At 43.9% G+C, this 25,659-nt stretch overlaps 2 protein-coding genes and 1 long non-coding RNA gene across 5 annotated transcripts in view; 1 reads left to right on the top strand and 2 right to left on the bottom strand.

Moving 5' to 3' along the window:
• ITPKA (inositol-trisphosphate 3-kinase A) overlaps positions 1–8,006 on the top strand; it is a 60,460-nt gene extending 52,454 nt beyond the window's left edge. Inside the window, exons 5-7 of the mRNA XM_079964923.1 lie at positions 1,157–1,258; positions 2,325–2,396; positions 3,540–8,006. Of these exons, the coding sequence (XP_079821049.1) occupies positions 1,157–1,258; positions 2,325–2,396; positions 3,540–3,743 (378 nt within the window). The 3' untranslated portion in view covers positions 3,744–8,006. The remainder of the gene's footprint in view (positions 1–1,156; positions 1,259–2,324; positions 2,397–3,539) is intronic.
• A 1,174-nt stretch (positions 8,007–9,180) lies between these two features.
• LOC307209945 lies at positions 9,181–10,468 on the bottom strand. The gene is made up of 2 exons (XR_013835793.1): positions 10,367–10,468; positions 9,181–10,053 (listed from the first exon to the last, which is right to left on the bottom strand). It is a non-coding gene; the product is annotated as an uncharacterized lncRNA (long non-coding RNA).
• A 2,419-nt stretch (positions 10,469–12,887) lies between these two features.
• Positions 12,888–25,659, bottom strand: part of LTK (leukocyte receptor tyrosine kinase) — a 105,157-nt gene continuing 92,385 nt past the window's right edge. For all 3 annotated transcript variants that reach the window (XM_079964352.1, XM_079964351.1, XM_079964350.1), the window contains 7 exons: positions 23,422–23,551; positions 22,979–23,076; positions 20,772–20,864; positions 19,143–19,244; positions 18,121–18,255; positions 17,047–17,137; positions 12,888–16,199 (listed from right to left, as the gene is read on the bottom strand). In XM_079964352.1, the coding sequence (XP_079820478.1) occupies positions 15,447–16,199; positions 17,047–17,137; positions 18,121–18,255; positions 19,143–19,244; positions 20,772–20,864; positions 22,979–23,076; positions 23,422–23,551 (1,402 nt within the window). In that variant the 3' untranslated portion in view covers positions 12,888–15,446. The remainder of the gene's footprint in view (positions 16,200–17,046; positions 17,138–18,120; positions 18,256–19,142; positions 19,245–20,771; positions 20,865–22,978; positions 23,077–23,421; positions 23,552–25,659) is intronic.

Below are 25,659 nucleotides of genomic sequence, written 5' to 3' on the forward strand. Positions count from 1 at the left end.
GCCAAATGTTACATGCACAAGGCCAAATCTGACTCAGATAGGTTTTGTACTACAACCCAGAGCAGAATTTTTTCAGTTTTCTAGGGCTCTTTTGCATTGCATCCAGAAGCATGACTTAATAGCATAGCTTTTTTCTATTAAGTGTCAGTAGTCGTTCCTTTTATCCTGCCCACCTTGTTTATAATGTACACCATATCCTAAAATACATGTTTGTATTAGAGTCTCAGTGATACTTTATTTATTTATGTAATGTATTTAATACAGTTCTATCCTGTTTGCCACCTGAGGAGCTTGTGGTTAGACTGAGAGTGACTAGCTCAGGTTACCTAATGAGCTTCATGGCTGAGTGGGAATTTGAACCTGGGTCTTTCCAGTCGTAATCTGGCACTGTGTATCAGGGCTGTCAGACTTCAAGCTCAAGGGATCTACTTTATGCCTAACCTAGAACCCTGAGATCCACTGACCAGAGCTAGCCATTTAGAATTAAATACAGTGGTACCTCGGGTTACATCGCTTCAGGTTACAGATTCCGCTAACCCAGAAATGGTACCTCGGGTTAAGAACTTTGCTTCATGATGAGAACAGAAATCGTGCTCTGGCGGCGCGGCAGCAGCAGGAGGCCCCATTAGCTAAAGTGGTGCTTCAGGTTAAGAACAGTTTCAGGTTAAATAGGGACCCCCAGAACGAATTAAGTACTTAACCCGAGGTACCACTGTAATTCCAAGGAATTTGCTTTAAATACCAGAACTGAATGGACTTCCTTCCACACAAAAATCCATTCCTGGTCACCCTAGGTTTTCAGAGGAACAACTTTCAGCTATATAACTTTGGATGAAGCGGGTTCATTTTATAGCTGCTGCTGCTGTTGTTGATACAATTGGTAGCCAGAAATCCTTGCCGTTCTACTGCAAATCACCCAAAGATCTACCTTCCGCCCTCCCCTGCTCTGCACCACACTGCTGTAAATTCAGCTAATATTCAGGGTAGGGGGTAACCATCCTGGTGGAGTTAGTTCAGCTGCCTCTGAGGAGAAGCCAGCCAATTTCACCTTTTGGGGATTCCTCTCCTCTTTGTCTCCATGCTGGTGTCTTCCCTTTCTTCTTTCTTCTGTGTGCAGAAGGACGTCTTCCATCTCCCTTCTTTTTATTCCTTACAGAAGGCTGATGGGACTTGTAACACCAACTTCAAGACAACGAAGACACGGGACCAAGTCTTCCAGGTTTTTGCGGAATTCATTAAGGGAGATACAACTATATTGGTAAGCTATACTTGGAAGTTTGAGACTGGCCCTTTGCTGGCCTGGCTCATTACATCTGTGAGGGCTGCTGGTAGACGAATAGGGAGAGGGAGCTGTGGACATTTCCTTACAGGAGGCCAAGGTGCCACCACTTCCTCCAGAGCAGCTGGTAATAAGACCCATTATTTTAAGAAGCTCTCGCCAGATTTCTTTAACCTGGGTAAAAGGTTGACCCAATGCATCATCTTGGGTGGGGAGAGGTTGGATGTGTGATAGTAGACCAACTCCCAGTTTTCTTAGAAATAGATCTGCTATCATTGTTGCTGGCTGCTTCATCTCCCTCTCTTGTTTTAAAATTATTGTATTTTATAATTGCTGTATGCTATTTTGGAGGCTTATCTGGCTGAACAGTGGCCGATAAATATTAATATCACACTATAAGTAGTACTTTTCCTGTGGTTTTGTGGTATTATGGTTGGTCATAGTTTAAGCATATGAAAGGAAGATAACACATTGTATTCTGCATCCCTGCAGTGAGGCCCTTTGTGTACCAAGAACACAGATCAGCTCTGAACATGGATATTTGATCCTCTTACAAGGGTTCCTATCAGGCACAAAACCCTTGTGCTTTGTAGGCTTTAGACCTCTGACCTCATTAGCAGATGTGTGATGCTGTTTCTTTTCATTGACAGAGTAACATTGTTCAGATTGCATCATGGGTCGTGGGGAACTCCGTTTCATTTTTCCATGCTGCGTTTCCCACACTCTGAACAGATGAGCTGAAAGCCTTCAGAGAGAATGTTACAGATGTTTAGCTGTCACTAATTGCCGGCTCTGGGACCCACACACTTGTGCAATGGGTGAATTGCAACTTAAAACACCAAAAGAGCATAATGTGCCCAAAAAATTGGCTCACGAAACTCCCATTCTCAGAAGATTTGTGTTTATGTTTCTGGTGGGTAGTATCTCAAATTACTCTGTGGTAAAGCAGTCTCTGAAGCAATTTCCTCCATCTACCAGGTTTTTAAAAATTCTGTATGACAGTAAAATGTTACGTAATTCAACCCTCCAACCCTTCTTTTCACAGAAAAAATACTTGAGGCGTCTGTATGAAATTCGTGGTGTTCTTGAGTCTTCTAATTTCTTTAAACGGCATGAGGTGAGCAGTGGGTGAGAGAGAAGGCCAAGGAGGCAGCATGTGAAGAAAACAGTGTAGCATCAAGACTGGATTACTGCAATGCCTTCTGTCTCTTGTGTGTGTGGAGTGGGGGAAGCTGCCCTTGGGATTGGTTTGGAAGCTGTTGCAGAATGCTGGAACTAGGTTGCACAGAGAGGTAACCTACCATGAGCACATAACACTCCCGTGAAAGGAGCTGCACTAGCTTGCCACTTCAGCTACAGAGCTGAGTTTAAGGTTCTGCTGTTTGTTTAGAAGGCCCTAAGCAAATTGGGAGAGAATGAGAGAATGCCACCACCTCCTATAGAAACCTACCCACTCCCTGAGGTCATCAGATAATGCTCTTTGCAAGAGATCCATCATTTAGTCAACTGAAGGAGAGTTTTCCCCTCAGAAATAAGGCAGCCAACTAGATGGTGACGATGATCATTAGTATTCTTCTTTTATTTCTATTCCGCCCATATGACTGGGTTGCCCCAGCCACTCTGGGAGGCTTCCACAAAATTATAAAACCACAGTAAAAAAACCCAAACATTAAAAACTTCCTTATACAGGGCTGCCTTCAGCTGTCTTCTGAAAGTCAGATAATTGTATATTTCCTTGACATCCGATGGGAGGCCCTCTGCCTGGTTCCCTGTAACCTCATTTCTCGCAGTGAGGGAACCGCCAGAAGGCCCTCAGAGCCTTCAGTGTCTGGGCTGAATGATGGGGGAGGAGACTTTCAGTGGACGCTTAAGACATTTACTGACCATTAAACAGGGTGGGGGCAGCCTGGTAACTCTGGATTTGGATTTATTAGCACTATTTTTAACACTATTTTTTAAACACTATTTGGATTTTTTAATGTTCTGACTTTTATTGTTCGTGGTATATTTTATTATCTGTGCACTGCTTTGAGGTATTTTAAATATAAAGCAGTATTAAAATGCTCCTGGTAAATAAATAAAAACTTAAGAACATTAAATGAGCCTGCTGGATCAGGCCAGTGGATTCCTCAGTGAATTTGTTTAATCCTCAACTACAGGCATGTGTTGGCCCTAAGTTTATGGCGGGTGGAGCCAGGAGCAGCAAGACACCAGTTTTCCACAAAATATCTAGTAGCCTCTCTCTCCCTCTCCTCTGCAGGTAATTGGAAGTTCACTGCTGTTTGTGCATGATGATAGTGGGCATGCCAATGTATGGCTCATTGATTTTGGAAAGACTACCCTTCTTCCAGATGAGCAGATCTTGGATCATAGGATCCCTTGGCAGGAAGGGAACCGAGAGGATGGCTACTTACTTGGACTGGACAATTTGATCGACATCTTAGAAAATATATTTGAGAGATGAGAGAGACTGGCACAAAGTCACTATAGGACTGCTCAGTTGCTTTTAATTTTTCCAGAATCAGCACACCCCCTCTCCAGTCAGAGGGAAAGCTTTTAAAACTTGCCAGACTCTGGGGGCATTACCCTGCTGCAAAAATGAGGTGGAAACTCTGGGAGCCTGGGAAATCCAGGGTTAGCCATGAATGCAAAGGGCTAACTTCAGTTTTATTGAACTAACACGGAATAATATCTGAACATTTGGACGTTGGATCAGGACAACTACTTCCTGGAGGGAAAGTTGCTTGGAGCACACGGGACGGAAAATATTGGAATTCTCGTCTGAAATTTCTTCAAAAGTAATAAGCAGACTTCCTAACCTTCATGCTGCTGCTGCTGCTGCTCACACTGTTAGATAGGAGTGTTCCCATTCCATGCATTCACTTGTGTGCCAGGCAGCTTGGAACTTGGCGAAGAATTTACAAACTCTCATTCTCATATATATATTAGTTTTAATGGTGGTGCAGAAAAGTTTAAAGATGCGCACAAAGTGCTGTTGAAGCTTCAGAAACCAAAGGGCACCTTGGGCTCCAGGAGCCAGTGCAAGAGTTTTTGTGCCCTACACAACTCTCCATACCCCTCTGTTCCTTCTCGTTTTCTACCATTCCATTTTGTCGCCAACTGCTTTCCACAAATTAGTTTATCTGTGCCAAAACATGTGCAGCTTGCCAGTAAGCCCCTCCCCCATATATCTTGCACACATCTGCCCTGCAACCCTGACCACAACTCTGCAACAGGTAAGTCCTACTGATTTTTAATCAACCATCCAAAACTCATCATGGGCAGAACTGCAGTCTAATGCTTTGATTGGAGCCTGTGTGCCCACTCCCCACTGCTATAGAGGAACCTGGATCTACCTGTTAGAGCTCTACCTGCTAGAGGAGCTGCCATGGTAATAGGGAAGCAGAGGTCGAAACCAGACAATTCCAATTTGCACCAGGCTTTGTGTTAGTGCTTCTTCATGATTGCTAGCCTCTCCTTTTCTTCACCTGAGACTGTGCATAAAGCTGTCCAGGTTTTAAAGAGACTTTGCCTTCCAGGGAGCAAGCAGTCAATTTCGGGGCAACTGAATTTCATCGAGGTTGGTGGTGGCCCAGAAGTGACCACTTGTGAGCTGAAATGCATAAGACTATGTGTGGGATCACATCTTAGTGACTTGGTTTATTTAGTAAACAAAGCAAAAACTTAACTAATTTAGGTGACATTGAAATGTTTCACATCCAGAAATCAGAGATCAGCAGATTTTTGCAAGAATTAAAAAAGAACAATTCTCCCCATAGAGATGTACTGGGCACTTGAAACATTAGGTGCTAAGCACTTCATTTGGGCAAAGTATATCCACTTGGTGTGTCAGGTGAATGTGGTATCTCTCATGCAAAGGGTTGTTTTAGGACTGCTGTGAAGGTGATAGTTTGCATAACAGGGAAATACTGTGATAAAAACTCCTTTCCCTCGAGAGACGCTTGAAGTCACGTGGATTGCCCCCCGATCATCATGGACCGGTATTGCAGAAAGCATCTCCACTGTTCAACATTCCAGCCACACAATTCCAATAATCATGCCATACTTGGTTATATATTCACATGATTATTGGCTGTGATCCAGAGCTCCATGCAGGCAGACATGGCACTCTTAAAGTTGTAGAGGAAAGCGCAGGAAAGCAGCCAGTGGCCATTGTGTGATGACTGGGTAGTCATGGCCCCATGGTCTTATCTCATGCAGTCTGCCTTAGGCTAAATCGTGCAGAATTCACCCATGGCATTCTCCATAGCTAAAGGTATAAGGGATCCCTAGTCTGGCAGCATGGTCATGACTTAGCCAGACATGAAACTAGCAGTCAGAGCAGCTAGTAGATATCTTTCAGCTTTTCAAATATTTACCGTGAAGTTAATTTTTTAACAATACCCTTTGCTCAACCATTCTTAGTAGGTAAGATATTTGGGCTTCCTTCCCTCTGCCACTTGGCTTGGTGTCAGTTTTGGCAGACTTTGGCATGAGGCTAATTTTAGGAGGAGCAACAGCAGGTCTTTTGCTCCCTACAGCCTAATCTGCACTGGCCGTGGAAGGGCCTGCTGAGGCCAGACAAATGGGTGGACAGTAAAACCTTAGGAGTCTGTAACACACAGCAGAAACGGGCTGCTTCAGCTATCAAGCTCCATGCTTCTGCCGAGAAAAGCTTATTAAATCATTGAAAATTCTTGCCTAACAGGTGGTGGAGGGGAAACCCCACATTAACATTCATTATGGAATTCAGAACCAGCAACCCAAGAGAGATGTACTGATGATACTCCGAAACAAGCTCCTTTGGCTTAAGCTTGTAATTAATTACCCCCAGGACAGTGTTTTAAATATAGGATTAGCTGGAAAGTCCATCTAGCAGAGCCGATAAAGGATTTAGTTGGGTGCACAGTTCTGAAAATCAAAATTGAAAATAGCAATTTGTAAAATAATACCAGTTATTGTTCTTTGAAATTTGCGTTCTAAAAGTCCTTTTGTGTTAATAATGGAAAACTACTCCTTTATATGTTGCTGGTGGTGATGGGGTGTGTGTTGGGAAGGAAGCATGGGTAGCAGAAGTGGTTTTCAAATGGCTTCCATGATCTGCTAGCCTTTTAGAGTAGTGGGTTGAAAGGGGTTTCTGTGTAGCACAAGAGGTTCAAAGGGGAGGGATTTAGAGGTAAGCTTGGATATTGCAGCTTGTCAGTTTTTACGTAGCCCTATTTGTGGGTCCCGGTATAAAAACCAATGTTTAAAATACTGGAAGTGCAACACAGCAAGGTGAAGATGTCCCAACAGGTTGCTACCCGTTCTACTCTACCCTGGGCCAGCAAACATTTATGATGATGCGCTCATGTAGATTTGGAGGCGTCTGGCCTTAGAATGCATATGGGTACTGTCTTTCTCAGTATTGTAAATACAGTCAATATCCAGCATAGTCAAGGCAATATTCCACAGTGGCCTGGTGGCTGTGAGGGAGGGAAAGTCCCATTGTGCATGTGGGCTTGACACTGTTGGATATCTGACAGCCTCTCTCCACCCATCTTTGCCAACTCTATGGCTGATTGGACTTCAGTGGTTCTTCCCTTTACTCATTCTCACCCTCATAGTAACCGCCTGGTCCATACCAACCAACCCAACCAGCCAGCTGCTGCTGCTTAGGCACACACACATACACAAAACAGGGTCACACTGGTTATTTTGTCTGCCCCATTGCCCACTCTTGGTAGCATTAAACTCTCCATCCTTTGCTCCAACTGTTCTTGCAGCAGGACCACTGTAAAAGTTCCTTCTGTTGCAGCAGCAAATGCTTGCTTCAGTCTGCTACAGCTTGGGTGAAAACACCCTGATCAAGAGAGCTTGTGGACTCCAATTGCTTTTTCCTTATTTAAAAATGTGGTTGGTTTTAAGGAGGAGGAGGAAGAGGAGGAGGAGGAGGTGCTATAAAGTAGCACTTTGCGCTGGAGGATGTGAACTTTTTCTCCAGGTCTGCTGATCTGTTTTCTCCCACCTCTTTAAAATGCAAACTGGAGTTTGCCTACCTCACAGGGTTGTTGTGAGGATCCATAAATTATTTTAATACGTTTATATTGATTTGTGGAAGAAAAGTGCAATATAAAAAACTGCAAGGAATTTGAATAGGTATGGAAAGGACTGTTTCATAGTCCCTTGGAGGATATAAATTTGTGGAAACTTCAGTTCAGAAAAGGCAGGTATCCCTTTTATATGCTGTGGGTGTTTCTGCAGGAAAGCTGCTTCTACAAGGAGGCTTAATATTGGCAAATGGGTTGTTTTCAATAGGGCTTTTTTTTGTTTAAATAAGTTACCGAATTTTCCATGGAAGGATGATAAATCCAGAAGGTGGCGGCGGCAGGACGTAGGTTGGTATTTTTATGCCAAAATGCCGTGTGGAAGCTGGGGAAAAGCTTGCATGAGGACCACCAGTCCTACAATAAACACTTGCCTGGAAGCATCATTGATGAGGAAATTTCCTCCTCCTAGATTCTGTGAATAGACTAAAGCGATGGGGAATCTTGTTTTTAAATGGTTGACTTGGGCTACATTTCTACTACAAACCAGACAAAAAAAAAAAAAAAAAAAGCTTGTCTCATCTACAGAGGATGTTGCTTTGAACACTACAGTGCAAAAAATATTCTGAAATCCTAACTGTGTATAGGTTGATTTTAATACTTCCAAAATGTGCTATAACAAATAAATTTAACTGAAAACAGGTGCCCACTCATTTAATCTTTTCTGTTATTTCTTAAATGGTGGTAGCTAAGGGCCAAACTTGTCATGATGTTAAAAATAAAATAAAAAATAGCGTCTGTGGAGAGAGTTCTGATCCTTCCTATCAAATAACAACTTCAAAGGAGGGATTTTCCTCTACACAGCAGGGAAGGTAAAGGTTAACTAATCCCTTTCAGGGCAACTGTGATTCCAACAATTGCCAGCTCTTCTGCTTGCTTTTTAAGAGCATATGCAAATTTGTATTTTTTTATGGTACAATAATATACTGTGCTGCACGCTGGCTATACTTTATTTTGCTGCCAAACTGCTATTTCGTGGCAAAGGTTGTGTTTTCTGCTTTATATGGTATTCACTTCAGTTCTCATCAACACATCTGGGCTAAAAAGAGTGCAGGGAATTGTGTGTTAGCTAATAAGGTTTCGAAAAGGAATCACACTTTGGGGTGGTAGTGATGGCATCATCTGTCAGTGCTGCGTGAATGTTTACTGGTGGAAGAGCAAAGTAACCCTTTTCTTAAATAATAAAGTAGGTGTTTGTAACGTTGCTATCCAGATGAGGCCAGAGACAAAGAACTTTCCTTTATTCGAAGACGTTACTGAGAAGTAAGCTGGAAGGGGCATGTTAACTGCTTATAGGGTATTGCTCGCCTCAGTTAGCTTCAGGACTCCTTCAGAAGCGAATAAAAAATGTCACCCTGTTCCTGTAGAATTGGTACCACTATTTAAACCATTGTGATATGACTGAAAATTGTTATAGTGTGGGGATTATTTATTTATTTATTTCTATTTGGGGAGCGGAAGTTGCTTTGAAAGCAGAATTGCTGCTAGGTGCGTGTAGAGTCCAATTTGTTTCAAGAACACTCAAAGCCTGTTTGCTAGAGGATCATTTTCATCTCTTTTGTTCAGACAAAGAAAGCTATTGCACAGCTTAAAACTCAGTGGACAGTGCACGTGACACCCATTTTGAGTTGGCATACACAGCACTTGCATTAGGACATTATTACTGGGATTTCTCTTTCTCTCTCTTAACCAAAAAAGCTCTGTATTACCTATTTCCCCCCAATGAGGGGCACAAACAAGCTGACTGTTTATTTAACAGAGATATTCTATTTTCCTTCTAACCAATGAGTAGTGGACAACAGAAGACCAAACAGCTGTGTTAGGATGTCTTTATTTATGTGTTGCAAATATAGAAGTATACGCTTTTATCTGATTTCAAATTGCATAGAAGCAGGCATGTGGTTTACATATTTACAGTGACCCCCAAAGGGCAAGATGGCAAGCTGTGTGTGCTGCCATTCTTTGAGGTAATCGCAGATCAAAAGCAATTTGTGTAAGTATAAAAGCGTGAAGAGTATCAAAGATCTCTTAGCGCCGTCATAGAAAACTCTGTTTGGATTGTTTGTGCCAGTGTGGAAAAGGCAAGGGAGGAAATGGGATCGATCACTGCCCAATTTAAAGGAAAGCTGGGTTTTTCAGCCTAGCAAGAGGCAGAACGGAGCAAGAGAGAAAAATTAGTAGAAAAGGAAGTGACCTGCTTGGGATGAATCAAGATGCAACCAGGCATACCTCACAGGAATTGCATTTTGGGGTTGGGTTGGGGACGCGGGTGGCGCTTGTGGGTTAAACCACAGAGCCTAGGACTTGCCAATCAGAAGGTTGGCAGTTTGACGGGGTGAGCTCCCGTTGCTCAGTCCCTGCTCCTGCCCACCTAGCAGTTTGAAAGCATGTCAAAGTGCAAGTAGATAAATAGGTACCACTCCGGCAGGAAGGTAAATGGTGTTTCCGTGCACTGCTCTCGCCAGAAGCGGCTCAGTCATGCTGCCACATGACCCGTAAGGTGTACACCGGCTCCCTCGGCCATTAAAGCGAGATGAGCGCCACAACCCCAGAGTCGGCCATGACTGGACCTAATGGTCGCGGGTCCCTTTACCTTTACCTGGGGAGGCACTAACAATTTTAATTCATTTTGTTGTTGGTATCTTCGTTATAAAGTCCCTCCTCTAGCAAACGGTGCCAATACAAAGTCTATATACAGTGGTGCCCCACAAGACGAATGCCTCGCTAGACGAAAGAGTTTTCCGTTTTGGAGGTTCTTCGCAAAACGAATTTCCTATGGGCTTGCTTCGCAAGACGAAAATGTCTTGCGAGTTCCTGCGGGTTTTTTTCCTTTCCCCCCCTTTTTCTAAGCCGCTAAGCCGCTTATCCGATAAGCCGCTAAAAGCCGCTAAACCGCTAATAGCGCTAATCCGCTAAGCCGTCAATGGGCTTGCTTCGCAAGACGAAAAAACCGCTAGACGAAGAGAATCGCGGAATGGATTCTTTTCGTCTTGCGAGGCACCACTGTACTTGTATCACACAGATATAACATGGAAACCACGTGAGCTATTTTCCCAAAAGAACAGTACTAAAGGAATTCTTGAAAAATAATTGAGTTAAACTAAGGAGAGAGACTTCCGGGTTAGCGCCATCAGCAATGGCGGTGTTCCTCTAACCGAGAGGAACCCGCTCCGTAGAATTCGGGTCGTGCCACCGCGGCAAAGGCGGAGACCCTTTAGAAATCCCAGGCAGATGAAGCCTGGGAACGTGGGATTCGGCTGACACCAGGAGCGCCCCCTCTACCCACAGGGAAACCCCTTTTTGGGGGTTCCGAAGTGACGTGGGGTGAGCGGCGCGGTGTTTTGAATTGACCGCTATTTTTACGGAGTGAAGCCGCGTAGCCGTTGCCGGAGAGCGCTGACTTTTTCTTGTGTTCAATTGGATTTCAAACAACAACCCGTGAGTAGAATGGAAATTGGATTTTTAAAGTATTTTTAAACTGGCACCGATCGGGGAAGGTCTAAACAGGAAGTCCGCCTCCCCTTTCTGTAAATAAACTGAAGCAAAGAACCTGTTAACTCAGGTCGTGGAGAGTTTTAAGTAAAGGATTTAAATTCCACTGATTGAAACTACCATCAATATTCTTTTTGGAAGCAGGGGAGCCTGCAGGAGAAGGTTAAAATTCGGGAATTGAAGCGCCACTTCCCTAAACCCGGGAGTGGTCTGTGAGAGCCCGCTGACGGTGAATAGATAAATTTGACAGCTGTCAAGTTAGCTGTCAAGATACAAAAGAATGACTTTTTTTACTGCCCGTTTTTGTTACAACCTTACGTTTAAAAAGAAGGAAGGAACTGTTACAATTTAACGTATGGGACCTTTGGGTCTGTGCTGGAAGGAGTGAAAAGGAACTTGAATCCCTCTAGAGGGAGCTTTGGGATATTGTTGTAAGGAGCAGCTGGGAAATCACATTTAAAGATAAAAGCCCTGAGAAACCAGTTTTTGACCTTGGACTGTTTAAGGATGGCGGTCGGGAAGAAAATCGATTGTGAACTGAACAGGACATTTTATCTTTTGGGAAAGCTGCAAGACCAGATAAATGTTATGACTACTAATGTTGAAATCTTGGGAACAAAAGTGGGTATCAGTAAAGAAGCTGACAAGAACTTGGCACAGGAACCTCTTCCAACTGAACAAATTGAAAAATCTGAGAAGGAGAATCATGTTGTGATTAAAGTGATGAAAGGGGGAGCCGTAACCCTACAAAGGCAAATGATGGACTACAAGTTGAGGCCTTACATGATGGCAACTAGGAGAAGCAAATTTTTGGAGATGGAAGCCTGGCTTGGCCTGGAAAGTGAAAGATGGAGAGATCACCCTATGTGGAGATCAAATGACCCTTGGGATACAAATCTGAGCCAGGTGGAGGTCGGAGCTTTGGGGGCCTTTGGATTTGAAAGGAGTGTGAAACAAGATTTGGAATATCCTATAGGCCCTATTCTTAATTATGGAAGTTTGGCAGGAAGGAATATGATTACCGTTGGGTTGGGGCTTCCCCGAGATCTGGTTCTCAACACCAAAGACTATCAAAAAGACCGGCAGAGGGGACATGAAAGAGACTTAAGAGCCTCGGACTTAAGATCTCCGGGTTGATGGTTTTCCGAGATTGATGGAACTATTGCTAGGGGCCGAAACCGGGGAGGGGACCTGGTGGAAGAAAATTGGGAATTTAAAGTGTATATAATATAATTTGTTTTTTTCTTTTTTCTTTTAATGAGAGAGGGGAAAATCGTGGAATGGAATCTTTTTTGACCCTAGGGGAAACGTCTTAAGAAATAAGTACAGATATATAAGTTTTAATGAGAAATAAGATCAAATAAAATAAAAGTGGATGGTTATTTGGTGAAAGAAAGAATGGAAAGTTATAGTTTATTAAGATAAGATATAAGGATAAAAATAAGATGACAGATTTGTTGAAATATTTATATGAATTAGAATACAAAGAGGGGAATTATAGTATGTTAAGATAAATTATTAGGATAAAAACAAAGTTGGAAGGATTTGTTGGAATATCTAATTGAATTAGAATACAAAAATGGGAGGCGTGAGGAAGTCAAGGAAATAAGTGAATGTAAGTAAGTGAGTTAAAGGTTTGACCTGTTTTGTACTTCTTTTTTTTCTTTTTTCTGTTTTTTGATGATGTTTTTTTATTATATGTATTGTTTTTTCTTCTTTTTTCGATTGTTCTTTTTTATTTTATTTTTCTGTAACCTTTAAAATCTTAATAAAAAATTATTTTTTTTAAAAAAAAGAGTTAAACTAATGAGAAAAGAACTGTAAAGCTAGGCTTTGAGAGTGCTCTCTACTTTTGTACCATCAGTTTGTTCTCTCGCTCACTCAATCACACGTGCCACCTGCTGTCATGTGACTGAAATCTTTTTTGTTGACGGATGTATTTGGGTCTGATTCAATTCTAAGAGTCCCATGGAAATGTGCCCATTCATGTCAACGAGGATGGTGCAAGATCATGACATCTATGATTAAAATGGCATGCAAATATACATATGATTTATATTACCTAACAAATTATAAGGAAGTAAATAGATGAAACGACCTTAGCATAATGCAATGTTTGAGAACCACCCAAAGGAAAAAAAGCTGAGCCAAACATGAAGAATCTGCCTTTTGTAGTTTTGGAAAGCTTCACACAAAATAGGTACAAGCAAAGCTGTTCCCCCGCCCCTTGGTCTGAAAAACTATCACATCATCTTAATAAGAGACTAAAAGTTCTGAAGTTAAGTCCTATTGATTTCAGTGGCCCTTGTTTCCTCTAAGTGTGCTTAAAATTAGACACAAAATGTTCACAGAGTTTGGATTAACGGGGATTCTATTTTTGTGAGGGAAAAGGTCAAAGAGGCACACAGTCAGCTCTGATAAGCAGGATAACAGACAAGGCAATTAGGGGCCCTTTTGTGGACCATGTTCCCTGGGCTGATTTGCAGAAATGTCATGGCTTTTTGCTGCAGGTTAGGTTGAGGTCAGGAGAAAAGGCATTTTGTAGTAGCAAGGATTTTGTCTTTCTGTGACCTGTACTTGAGAAGTCATTAATGACTTCCCATCTCCTAGAGCTTTCCAAACTGTTAGCTGCAGTGTGTAGGTGTGTCACACAAACGCTCCCTGTGCTCCTCCAGGGACTGTAAAGCAGTTAGTTTAACCTCCTGGTGTTTGTTAGTAAAACTGAATTACTGTGTCATGATTACAAATTGATGCATGTCTAAAAAGGTGTGTCACCAACAAGAAAAGTTTGGAAAGCCCTGCTGTACACAGTTTTCATTTGGTAATTAAAGTGTGGAAATGCATATTTTCTTCATGAATGTGATTTCTTTCAATACAAGTTCATTTTTCAAATGGTCTATACTAAATGATGTTTGGAACAGGTAGCAGAAAAGGATTGAAGAAAGCGATCATTCTATATACCACCTGCTGACACTAAATAAACAAGTGAATGATAAGACTATTTATATCTACAGAAAAAGCCTGTACCAAACAACTTATTATCATTATCATTATTATTTTGCTGGTGTGACATGGAAAACTTTTTCAGCTCTCGACTTTCCCACTTCCCTGCCAGTTGGCCTAGTCATCTGTCGCAGCAGAAATTGAGCACATGCACTGAAAATGGGTCTTCTCGTGCATTCTGTGGCCAGTTTTGTGTACATGTTTTGGGTGAGCTGATTTCTATGAAAGACCTAAAGGTAGTATAGATTAAGTCAATGAGAGGACATGGGCAACTTCCTTTCAGAGGACGTAGTTCCCTAGACATGTCTCAAACATCTCTCTTTGAAGGATATTTTACATTGGGCAAAACACTACCTGCATTTCAAATGTGTGAGACGCACAAGCATTCACGACACTCTGAAGCCAATGAGAGCTCTGAATGACACTTATGTTGGATGCTTTCTTGTGTAAAAGGGTTTATGTGTCCCTGAATTAACTTGTGCAATAGTGGGCCTTTCTAATTCAGCAGCTCTCATTATATCCTGCAGTAGACCAACATGGTTTCCAACTCACCTCTCCTCAGTTTACCTCACCAATGCTGAGTCTATATACCTACCTCTCGAAGCTATTTTGTATATATGACGCAAACAAACACCAGCATTTTACCTATTAAGTCAGGATCCCCCTTCAGAATTAAAATACTTCTTGTTGGCCTTACTTCAAGTTAACAGCCTTTGTCACATTTCACCATAGAAGAACTTTGAATATTATATACATCTATAAAAATCGAACTCTAAATTTCCAGCTTACAAAAAAGTATTCCTACTGGAGTGTGAATTACTACCGTTGAGCAGAGTTCCGCGTAACCGAAGTCCATTAAGGAAACGTCCAGTTCATTGCAGACAAAGCAGGCTAACTCCTGAGACTCCACAGGTCAGGCATCAATAACCAAACTAGTTAGTTTCTGTGGTGCAAAGCAACTTCTTTCAGTAATGAAAAAAATATGGTCTCAACCACTTGTTTCTTTAGTTTTCTCAGTTTTTAATGCTCTTCCCGAAGAATGCAATTGTGATCTGCTCCCTTCTTAACTTTGGCTCTGTTTCCTTGCGTAGACTCCTCTCTGTCTTTGTTATTCTTACTACATGTTTTCAGCTACTGAGTCCAAGGCAAACCCAGCTGATTTTATTTCCTGCTTGGTTGTGAGTGGTGAGTCAGCTGGAAACCACATTTTGCAGACCACCACCATAGGTTGCTCACGGTTCTGCCATATGAACCTACCTAGTTCATATGAGGGAAGAGACCATTTTTCTAGGAGGTGATTGGGTGAATGTGAACACCTCCGTGGACCACTGGACCCTGAACCATTCATTGCAACAGTAACTTCATTGCATCCTGCAGCCGCCACCATTGACACCAGTAGGTTGGAGCCAACCAGCCTCAAGTACTCATTGGGCATGTGCTGGAGGCCAGAGCAAGACAACATTAATTCATCTGTTCCTAGAACAGGGAGGGAGGAAGACCGGGGTAGGGGGTGGAGAACATTTTTTATTGTTCTTGCAGACACGGCCCCAGAGTGGAGGCCCAACTCTTTGAAAAAGTGTTCCATGTTATACAGGCGTAACACTCAGGTCATCAGATAAGGAGAGACCAGAGTCTCTCTCTCTTGAGGTTTTTTCTGGCTTAAAGGAAAGCTTGCCGTCTCTGTGCAGGCTGGCACTCCTCAAAACTGTGGTTGGCTCCACTGCCAGAGGCAAAGACCTGCCTGTTTCGCAGCAGAGATCATCGTAAGCGTAGTTCACATTGCCACATGGGAAATTCTGCAGCTTCACCAGTTCAATCCCTCCAATATCGATGTGAGGAGAGTGGTTCTGGCTCGGACATGAAGGTGATGCCCGAGAACTAGGGGAGGAACTGCAGTTCCCATCAAACCCCGAATCTTCCCGCTCTTGCGTTGTGTTGAGTTTGGAGCTGGGTTGGCAAACACCCTCCAGGACCCAGGATCCGTAAGTTGGGTTCCAAAGATTTTTGGTTTTATTCTTCAGCTTGTACGCTGGCTGGCTGGCAGACTCCAGTTTCTGGATCTGGGTCCCATTGCTGGAATCACTGGAGGAAGGCGTGCTAGCTCCTCTGGCTATCCAGTTACCAAGGTTCTCCACCAGCAGCTCCTGTGGACACTGCCCATATTTGTTCCCTGAATCATGGTCTTCCAATGTTATGAAGTTCATCTGCGGGGTAAGGGGAGAATTCCCCAGCAAAGGAACCTTCCCTGTGGAACTGTTTGGATGCAGCGTAGCGCTTCCTTCATCCTCTGGTGTTGGGCTGCATTCAATGGGCAGCTCTGTATTGATCACATCCGGGTCCTGAAAGACAAGCAAGGATATTGAACATCCTAAATACTATCACTTTGACCGATACAGACGCTAACATGCTTACAAGACCAAACCAGACATTACCAACAGATACAGAAGGTAGGATTTGTGTCCTATGAGTGCAACAATTTTTGCATCTGCAATGAAACTTCCGCATTCTCCTCCCACTGTGCATGCCCTGCTCCCTCCTCCAAATACTAGAACAGATTTGGGAAGCACATGGAGGAAAGAGGGAGAACATATTGTTACACAAGCAGAAATCCTTGCACTGGGTTTGTTTTGTTTTGTTTTTGCAGTGGGATGATCACATAGCACCATGCTGGATAGAACCATCAGGCACTCGGGACATCAACACTGTGTCAACCTAGTACACTGACTAGCAGGAGCTGTCCAGGGTGCCTCCCAGTCCTACTTAGAGATGTGGGGATTGAACCTTCTTGCAAGGAAGATGCTATGCTCATGGAACTGTACATTAAATCTGGGAAAGACAGAGACTAGAGAAATGGTAGTGTGGGTGGTTGACCCCCTTGTTGCCTGCTGATTCCTCAGTGGTGGAGAGAAGTGATCCTTCCCTTTTGGCTGCAGCCACTTGTGGCACTGAATGCTGCTCTGAAAGGCCCCTGAATGTTCAGTAGCACAAGGGGCTGCAGTAGGAAGGGGCCTATTTGGTGGAGCTCAGTGGGCCTGAGGGAACAACAGACTGATCCAGTATAAGGCATTTCTATCTGTTCAGGGGATGGGTGGGCAGGCAGGCAGGCAGTGGAGACCTGAAAGTTTATAGAAAATGCCCTGGATACCCACCACCACCACCATGGAATTTCACGAGAATATTCCTGACCTGTGTGCAGTACTTGATCCTTTCCAGAATGGTGGAGAAGTTGGGTCGGTACTCGGGACTATGCTGCCAACACTGTGTCATGATCCGGTAACTTGGAGAAGAATGGCAAAACAAAACCAACATCAGGAAGATGAAGAGGGTAAAAATTACCTAGTTGATTATTCCCTTTTGCACTTGAAAACCATGACTTGACTTTTGTGGGCCCTTCAGGATTAATGATTCAGGTCACAAGCAGTTCTGTGTCTTTGAGGTGACCCATCTGCAAAAAGCCAGAAATGGGGGGGGGGCAGGGGGCGGTGGACTCTGTCCTACAATGGGCAAGTGGAAAAACATCTGACAACAAGACCATATAATATAACAGGTAAAGGTAAAGGGACCCCTGAACATTAGGTCCAGTCGTGGCCGACTCTGGGGCTGCGACGCTCATCTCGCTTTATTGGCCGGGTCAGCTTCCGGGTCATGTGGCCAGCATGACTAAGCCGCTTCTGGCGAACCAGAGCAGCGCACAGAAACGCCGTTTACCTTCCCGCCGGAGCGGTACCTATTTATCTACTTGCACTTTGACGTGCTTTCGAACTGCTTGGTTGGCAGGAGCAGGGACCGAACAACGGGAGCTCACCCCGTCGCAGGGATTCGAACTGCCGACCTTCTGATCGGCAAGTCCTAGGCTCTGGTTTAACCCACAGCGCCATCCGTGTCCCATATAATATAATAGACCACTATATATATATATATATATATATATATATATATATATAACTTTATTTAAGAGTTGCAATTAACTTTCACAGCAAATACAGTAAGGAATCTTCCTTGTTTTCTCTTCCTGGTACACTCTGAAGAAGTCAGAGAGGCAGGTGGTGGCAGAAGGAGAAAGAGGTTGGGGAGAGAACCTTAGGATGTGGGTTGGACAGCCAGGCTGCTGATCCAACCTGCCCTTTCAAAGGCATCCCTTGGGCTTTAAAAAATCAGGTCTGCAAGTGCTGGATATTTTTGTTCCAGGGAAAAGGCTCCCCATTCCAGGAGCAGACCATTCTCACTGGCCTTATTTTGTAAAAATGAAGGCATACTCACACCGGCCCTGGGCAGCTCTTGGGTGGATCCATTCTTCCCCCACTGGTGACAAACTCCAGCACTTCTTGGTTGGTTTTGCAAGGGTAAGGCATATAGCCCAGGGAGAAGATCTCCCAAAGCAGAACTCCAAAGGACCTAGCAGAGAACCGGGGAATGCATAGAATCATAGAATCATAGAGTTGGAAGAGACCACAAGGGCCATCGAGTCCAACCCCCTGCCAAGCAGGAAACACCATCAGAGCACTCCTGACATATGGTTGTCAAGCCTCTGCTTAAAGACCTCCAAAGAAGGAGACTCCACCACACTCCTTGGCAGCAAATTCCACTGTCGAACAGCTCTTACTGTCAGGAAGTTCTTACTAATGTTTAGGTGGAATCTTCTTTCTTGTAGTTTGGAGCCATTGCAATCCATTATCCTCCGGCTGGCACCTTAATAGTTTTATAGTTGCAAAGCACATGGCACGATGCTGCCCTTTCCTTTGCTTCTGTGGCCTCCTTCCTCTCAAAGGAGACTGGAGAATCAGAAAATGTGTTGGCAAGACCTCCTTAGGGTGAGATGCTGTCTGCCTGGTGGTCCCACACTAACAACCCTTCCTGTTTCCCAGTCCTCAGATCAATCACTGCAAGCCTATTGCTGCTGAAATGCTCATCCGCACTTCTCCCAAGCCGGAGTAAACTCCGGCAACTAGTTAAACAGCCCAGCACTTCCAGATAACGCTGGCCTTGTCATGAATTCATAGGATCAATTTCAAAATGCATAGCAAGGATCTTCTCCAAAGACCATTGGTCTACCTAACTCAATAGAGGCCTCATTCACACACCACTTTAAACCTCATTTAAGCTTCAGTGTGGATTAAAGATGAATGAACAGCATGCTAGTATGCAAGGTGAGATCTCGGTGCTTTTACTTCTCCCCTGTTCCTGCTATTGTCAGAAGCTAAGCCTAGGCTTAGCCTGATGTCTGAGCCTGGGCTTGTGGTTTGTTTCCCCAAAACAAGTGGCAATGTGAAGGCATTTCTTACCAGGTGTCAGTCTTGGAGGTGAATATTCCTTCCAGGAAAGCCTCTGGAGGCATCCACTTGACTGGGAGCATGGCTCTCCCTCCTTTGCGGTAGTAGCTTGCCCTGGCAGGCCAAAGAAAAAGAGATGGGGAAGAGGAAATTAAAGCCCACAGAAGTAGCTGAGTAAGAAATGCTCCGGTTATCTCTCGCTTGGACTACTGCAATGCGCTCTATGTGGGGCTACCTTTGAAGGTGACCCAGAAACTACAACTAATCCAGAATGCAGCAGCTAGACTGGTGACTGGGGGCAGCCACCGAGACCACATAACATCGGTCTTGAAAGACCTACATTGGCACCCAGTACGTTTCCGAGCACAATTCAAAGTGTTGGTGCTGACCTTTAAAGCCCTAAACGGCCTCTGTCCAGTATACCTGAAGAAGTGTCTCCACCCCCATTGCTCTACCTGGACACTGAGGTCCAGTGCCGAGGGCCTTCTGGCGGTTCCCTCACTGCGAGAGGTCAAGTTACAGGGAACCAGGCAGAGGGCCTTCTCGGTAGTGGCGCCCTCCCTGTGGAACACCCTCCCACCAGATGTCAAAGAGAACAACAACTATCAGACTTTTAGAAGACATCTGAAGGCAGCCTTGTTTAGGGAAGCTTTTAATGTTTAATAGACTATTATATTTTAATATTCTGTTGGAAGCCGCCCAGAATGGCTGGGGAAGCACAGCCAGGGCGGGGTATAAATAATAAATTATTATTATTATTACTATTATTATCATTATTATGTAAAGGCCTGGTCTGCCCCACATTACACCGTATACACAGGAAATGCAATTAACACAAACAGATTTGAGTTTCTTTGGAAAGGCAGGAACATTTCTTCTAACTGCATAGAACACGGGGCGATTGCTGCTTTATACTGAGTCAGACCCATTGGTCAATCTCAGTATTGCCTGCACTGACTGGCAGTGGGATTTCAGGCAAAGAGTGTTTCCCAGCCCTACCTGGGGACACCAGGGATTGAACCTCAGACCTTCTACATGCAAGACCAATGCTCTACCCCCTGAGCTACAGCCTTGCCTGCCTTTTTTGCCTTCTGTCGCTCAGGGACGTATTGCTGCTCTTCCTCCCACAAGAAAGTGTGCCTGAGATCAAGCTACAGGAGGAGGGTTGCTTCAAGCACTGCCATGACAGTTGTGGGTTAGGCAAGATGTATTGAGAAAAAGAACAAGGAAACTGCACACGGTTGCAGTTAGGAACACAAGAACAGCTCTGCTGGATCTGGCGAATGGCTCACGTCCTGCAATTTCCAGCAGGTGGCATTCAGAAACATACGGACCATGCTTGATGTCAGACATGGATACAGTAGTACCTCGGGTTACATACGCTTCAGGTTACATACTCTGCTAACCCAGAAATAGTACCTCGGGTTAAGAACTTTACTTCAGGATGAGAACAGAAATCGTGCTCCAGCAGCAGCGGGAGGCCCCATTAGCTAAAGCGGTGCTTCAGGTTAAGAACAGTTTCAGGTTAAGAACAGACCTCCAGAATGAATTAAGTTCTTCACCCGAGGTACCACTGTACATGTCACTGATGGGATGTGGTAGGTTTGGCTTCCCTGCCCCCCCCTTGCTTTTATATTTTACCTGTAGATATCCCGGGCCATTCCGAAGTCGCCAATTTTAGCTACTCGCCCTGGCCCAGTGCAGGTCAGAAGGCAGTTTCTTGCAGCGATATCCCTGTGAAAGGACACACATTAGCATGAGGTGGAAGCCGGGGATTTTGAAGTTCAAGTGGGCACCGTAAATACACGCTTAAGGAAGCCATTACACAAAGCACTCACTTCTGCAAGGACGGGCCCTCCTGTACTGCTGACAAGTTGTTTACATTTTCTTATTCAAATGCCATTTACCATGAATGACTACTACTTGAATGACAGGGGCAAGGGAGCGAGTCTTGATCCCATTTGAAATTAACCCCCAAATAAAAGCTTTTAGAAAGCTGCAGGAAGACCATGACTGGTTGCTGATCAAAAAGGGTCACTTATCTCTCCAAGCACTCCCTCTCCTCCTACGCCTTTTCCCACTTGAAGCAAAAATGGAACAAGAAACTGACCAGCTCTCTCTCTTTTTTTTAATGGCAGACACAGAGATGGAGCTTGTAAGCAGGGAAACCTCTGAGATCTGCCATTTGAAGTGGCTGTTTTGCCACTTTACCCTAAGGCTAGTTCTAGTTTATGACAGATTTGTTAGGTGAGGAGGGCTTCCTGGACTGAATCTGGATACTCCTTCCCCACCCACAGTTAAATCAGCATAGGCCCTTCACACTCTACAGTCTAGTAAGGGCATCTTTTTTATTATACTCATGATCCTTTTTTTTATAGCTGGCATCTCTAAATACAGGAGTGCTACTTATACTGTTTTAATACAGCAATAGCCTCCTTTACTTCATTCATGGGCAAAGCTTGTTATAGATACACCTAGATATTCACATCTACAAACCAAACTCAGTGCTATAATTCCAAGAATAAAAGGAAACCAGGAACATATGTTGCAACACTGCCATCTAGTGGGCAAAGACAAGATCCACCGCTAGTACAGGAAGAAGGCTTCTCAAGATGAACGTTTGATACCAACGTATGCAGAAAAGCTTATACTGAGTCAGGCCACTGTTATTCCTAGCCCAGAACTGTTTACTCTGACTGGCTGTGGCTCTTCCAGGTCTCTGGCAGAGATCTTTTCTTACCAACTACTACCTGAACGTTTTAAATGGAGATGACAAGGATTGAACCTGTGACTTCCAGCATATGTAAAAGTATACTTTATCACTGAGATGTGGTTCACCTTTAAAAAGTTTAAGGAAGTATAAAGGAAACTTTATACATTTATCTGTTTCCCACTGAACTTCAGTAGAAATCTCACTCGTATACGTTTTGTCTTTGAAAATAAAAGGTGGTTCCACTGTTTAACGACATGCAAATTTCCACAATTTCCTTTGTTTTCACAAGGAAGTGAGACATACCCACGGCTAACACCTGATCCTCCAGTGGAATGAACAGGACTATCTCATGACATAACTAGCAGACATAACTCATCAGCATGGAATGATCTAGATTGCTAACGATGCATTTAGGGGGAATTAACCATTTGATAAAGATGCTGATAATGAGCTGGATAGAACGATGCAAAATGAGGCTTGCCTGGTGTCAGCTTCTGTGACATAGCTGCAAACTTTTCCCTTTTTTTAAGGGAAATTCCCTTATTCCGAATAGGATTCCTCGCAAGAGAAGGGAAACGTTGACAGCTATGCTCTGTGACCATCTCTGCCTCTGTCTACATGGTTTTCAAGAATTCATTCCTTTTCCTACTTGGTATGGAATGAGTTTCAACCTGTTTTAAGGTATTATCTCAAAGACCACACTATGTCATTGCGTCAAAATCAATGTCAAATTCGAAAAACAAAGTTTCTGTTTCAGATGGCACAACTCCAATTTGCCTTTGGAGCTGTTAAGCCTATTTTATTATTGTTTATTGAATTCATTCCCCACCCTTTTCTCCAAAGAGCCACAAGCTCAAGGTGGTGTACATGGTTCTTCTCCTTTCTCATTTATTCCACACACCAACCCTGTGAGGTAGGTTAGACTGAGAGGCAGTGAGTGGGTTTCATAGCCGAGTGGGGATTTGAACCCCTAGTCTCCCTAGTATGAGGACGCGGGTGGCTTACTCCCTAGTCTGACATTCTTAACCACTACACCACACTGGCTTCCCTCTGAATAACATATCTATGACTCTTTGGAAAACAAGCCAAGAAATACAGCCCATGGGGAATCATTATACAGGTAAGCCTCTCTTACCTATGGATGAAGTGGTTCTCCTCCAGATACTTGCAACCACAAGCAATGTCCCTGGCTATATTCAGCAGGTCCTGCATTGCCAAGGTGGATGGCTGATTCTGCCAATGAGAGAGAGGGAAAACAAAGATTCATTATGGATGAGACATGGAGTGTGAGACATGGGAGTCTGGAAGGCACCAGTTTGAGAAGACTAAGAGTGTAGTTTTTTACACTGAACGTTTCTGCTTCATGTCAGTTACACAACAAGGCTTTGCTCCACTCACATGATGAAGCTTATCCTCCTACTCGCCCCAATACATCTCTACTTCCTAACAGAATGAACTCCAGGAAGTCTGTAGTGAACAACTGTTTCATTCATGCTCCCTCGTGACCTGAAAATAGTCACTGGGTGGCTGTAGCTGGGAATCACCAGCAGGGCAAGGGAGAGGCGATGGTTTACTCACCACCCGAGGCCGGTTCTGCCGAAGGAAGCTCTTCATATCTCCACCAGTCATAAGCTCCAACAGGATGAAGCGAGGCAAGGTCTGCAGGCTCACCCCAATGCACTGCACAATATTCTGGTGATTGAACTTGCTGAACCATCAGCCACCATGGAAGGATGGAAGAGAGGAGGGGGGGAAATGATTTCAGAGTTAGGCAATCACTAAGATCCTTCACCTAATACCTTCCTAAACTCTGGTAGACTGAATGGTATCAATCTCACAACTCTAGGAAGTTTTTGGATTTTAGGCCTGAGTTGCTGCAACCCACAGGTTATATAGGAAGCTACCTTGCACTGAGCCAGACGGTTGATTTTTCTAGATCAGTGATATCTACACCAGCTTGCCTTCCCCCGGTGTTTTGGCCTACAACTCCCATCAGCCCTAGCCAGCATGGCCAAGGGTCAGGGATGATGGGAGTTGTAGTCCAAAACATATGGAAGGGTGGTCGACACCAACCAGCAACAGTCAGCCAAGATTTCAGGCAGGAGATGTGAGGCTTAGAACCTGGGACCTTCTGTATCCCAGGTATGTATACGAGGGATCTCCTTTAATGGAACTAAGGCCTTAAGCCACTAGTTTTACTGGAGAGCTACCAGTACTTCAAGAAAGGGATGGGGGAGGGCAGTGGGCCAGGCTCTCAGTGCTACTGTCCAAAGCAGTCTGCTGGCAAATCTTAAGGGCCAATGCTGTTTCCATAGGGTACCTGTTGGTATCAATCAAGAGCAGGGTTTGGCCTATAGGTTGCCAGTTGCTGATCAAAGCCATTAAAGAATAAATAGAAGGAAGTTTGAGGGAATTGCTTAAGCTCAGCAGGCATGATTATAGCACAAGAAATAAATTAATTGGAGTTGTGAGTTAACTGAACTGCTTTAAAACTTACTGCCTCTATATTTCAGTGTTCCCTGTTAGAAATGTACATGCAGTTTGAAAACACACATTAGTCCATCTAACTCAGTAGACAGCAGTGACATTCCAGGTTTGCAGGCAGGAAATATTCCTGGCGCTACCTGGCGATGCTGGGGATTGGAGCCCTTGACCCTCAGCATGCAAAACAGGTGTTCTACCACTAAGCTATGACCCTTCCCCAGACCCTCTGGCAGCTTCCAGAGCATTGTGATTCAGCCGCACACTGGCAAATTCAGGTTATGCAAATAAAATTGATTTGGGGCTCTTGTGCAACAAGCCTGCTTGTTATTTGGGTTATTTGTTTGCTTGCTTGCTTGCTTGCAGTAAGGAAAGTGATGGGAAATTAAGTGGAAGGCATGGGATGACAATCAATTGACATGATGTGATATAACCTCCCTGCAAAACTGAAAACAAATCAGAATGCACACTCAATAAACAGATTGTCTTGGAAGCCTCTGCTACATTTTCTTCCATAATCTGATAACTGGGCTTCTTTCTATACATCAGCTCCTGTCAGAAATCAGTGATGTTTGCAGGGAGAATTAAGAGGATGAGGTAAGAAAGAAACACACCAGAGGGCAGTTTAGGGAAGTTTTTAATGACTGATGTTTTAATGTATTTTAAATCTTTTGTTGGAAGCCGCCGAGAGTGGCTGGGGAAACCCAGCCAGAGGAGCAGGGTATAAATATTATATATTTTAAATTATTATTATTAGGTACCCAAGGGAGGGAGATGGCAAGGTCTTGAACCAGGGAATAGATTGCCACAATCCTGTTTTGGAGTTGACTTGTGGTATCTCTGCCAAAAAGGTTAGCACTACCTCTGTCTTAGAGGAATGCATTATGTTATTCAAGCAATAAAATGAAATTTCTTTCAATACCATCTGTGTTTTTCTGGCACCCACAAGACAAGCACTCACAGCAAAACTTCCTTAAGAGGTAAGGCGGGGTGAGATGTGAACTTATGGTTTCCCCATGAGTGGGAGCAGCTAACAAATCAAACAAATGTGAAATTATCTGCAGGCAGATTTTTAAAAAAACCCCACACAAAAAATATGCACGAGCACTTCTTTGCCCAGCCTTGTCACTCAATGTGTCAGTTTGTGAGAGAGGCAGACAGTTGGCATCTGTTTGATCCTTGTGGATTGTTGGAGCTGGAGGGTGCGGTGGGTCAGAGGCACCCTCCCTCAACTGCCTCCAGGAGAGATTTTATTCCAAACACAGCAATTAAGGTTGATCCGCCTAGCCATAAATAACGCAATCCCTCACACTCACTTGGCGCTCGGGACGTGTA

Source organism: Podarcis cretensis (assembly GCF_951804945.1).
Source record: "Podarcis cretensis genome assembly, chromosome: 1".
Classification (NCBI taxonomy): domain Eukaryota; kingdom Metazoa; phylum Chordata; class Lepidosauria; order Squamata; family Lacertidae; genus Podarcis; species Podarcis cretensis.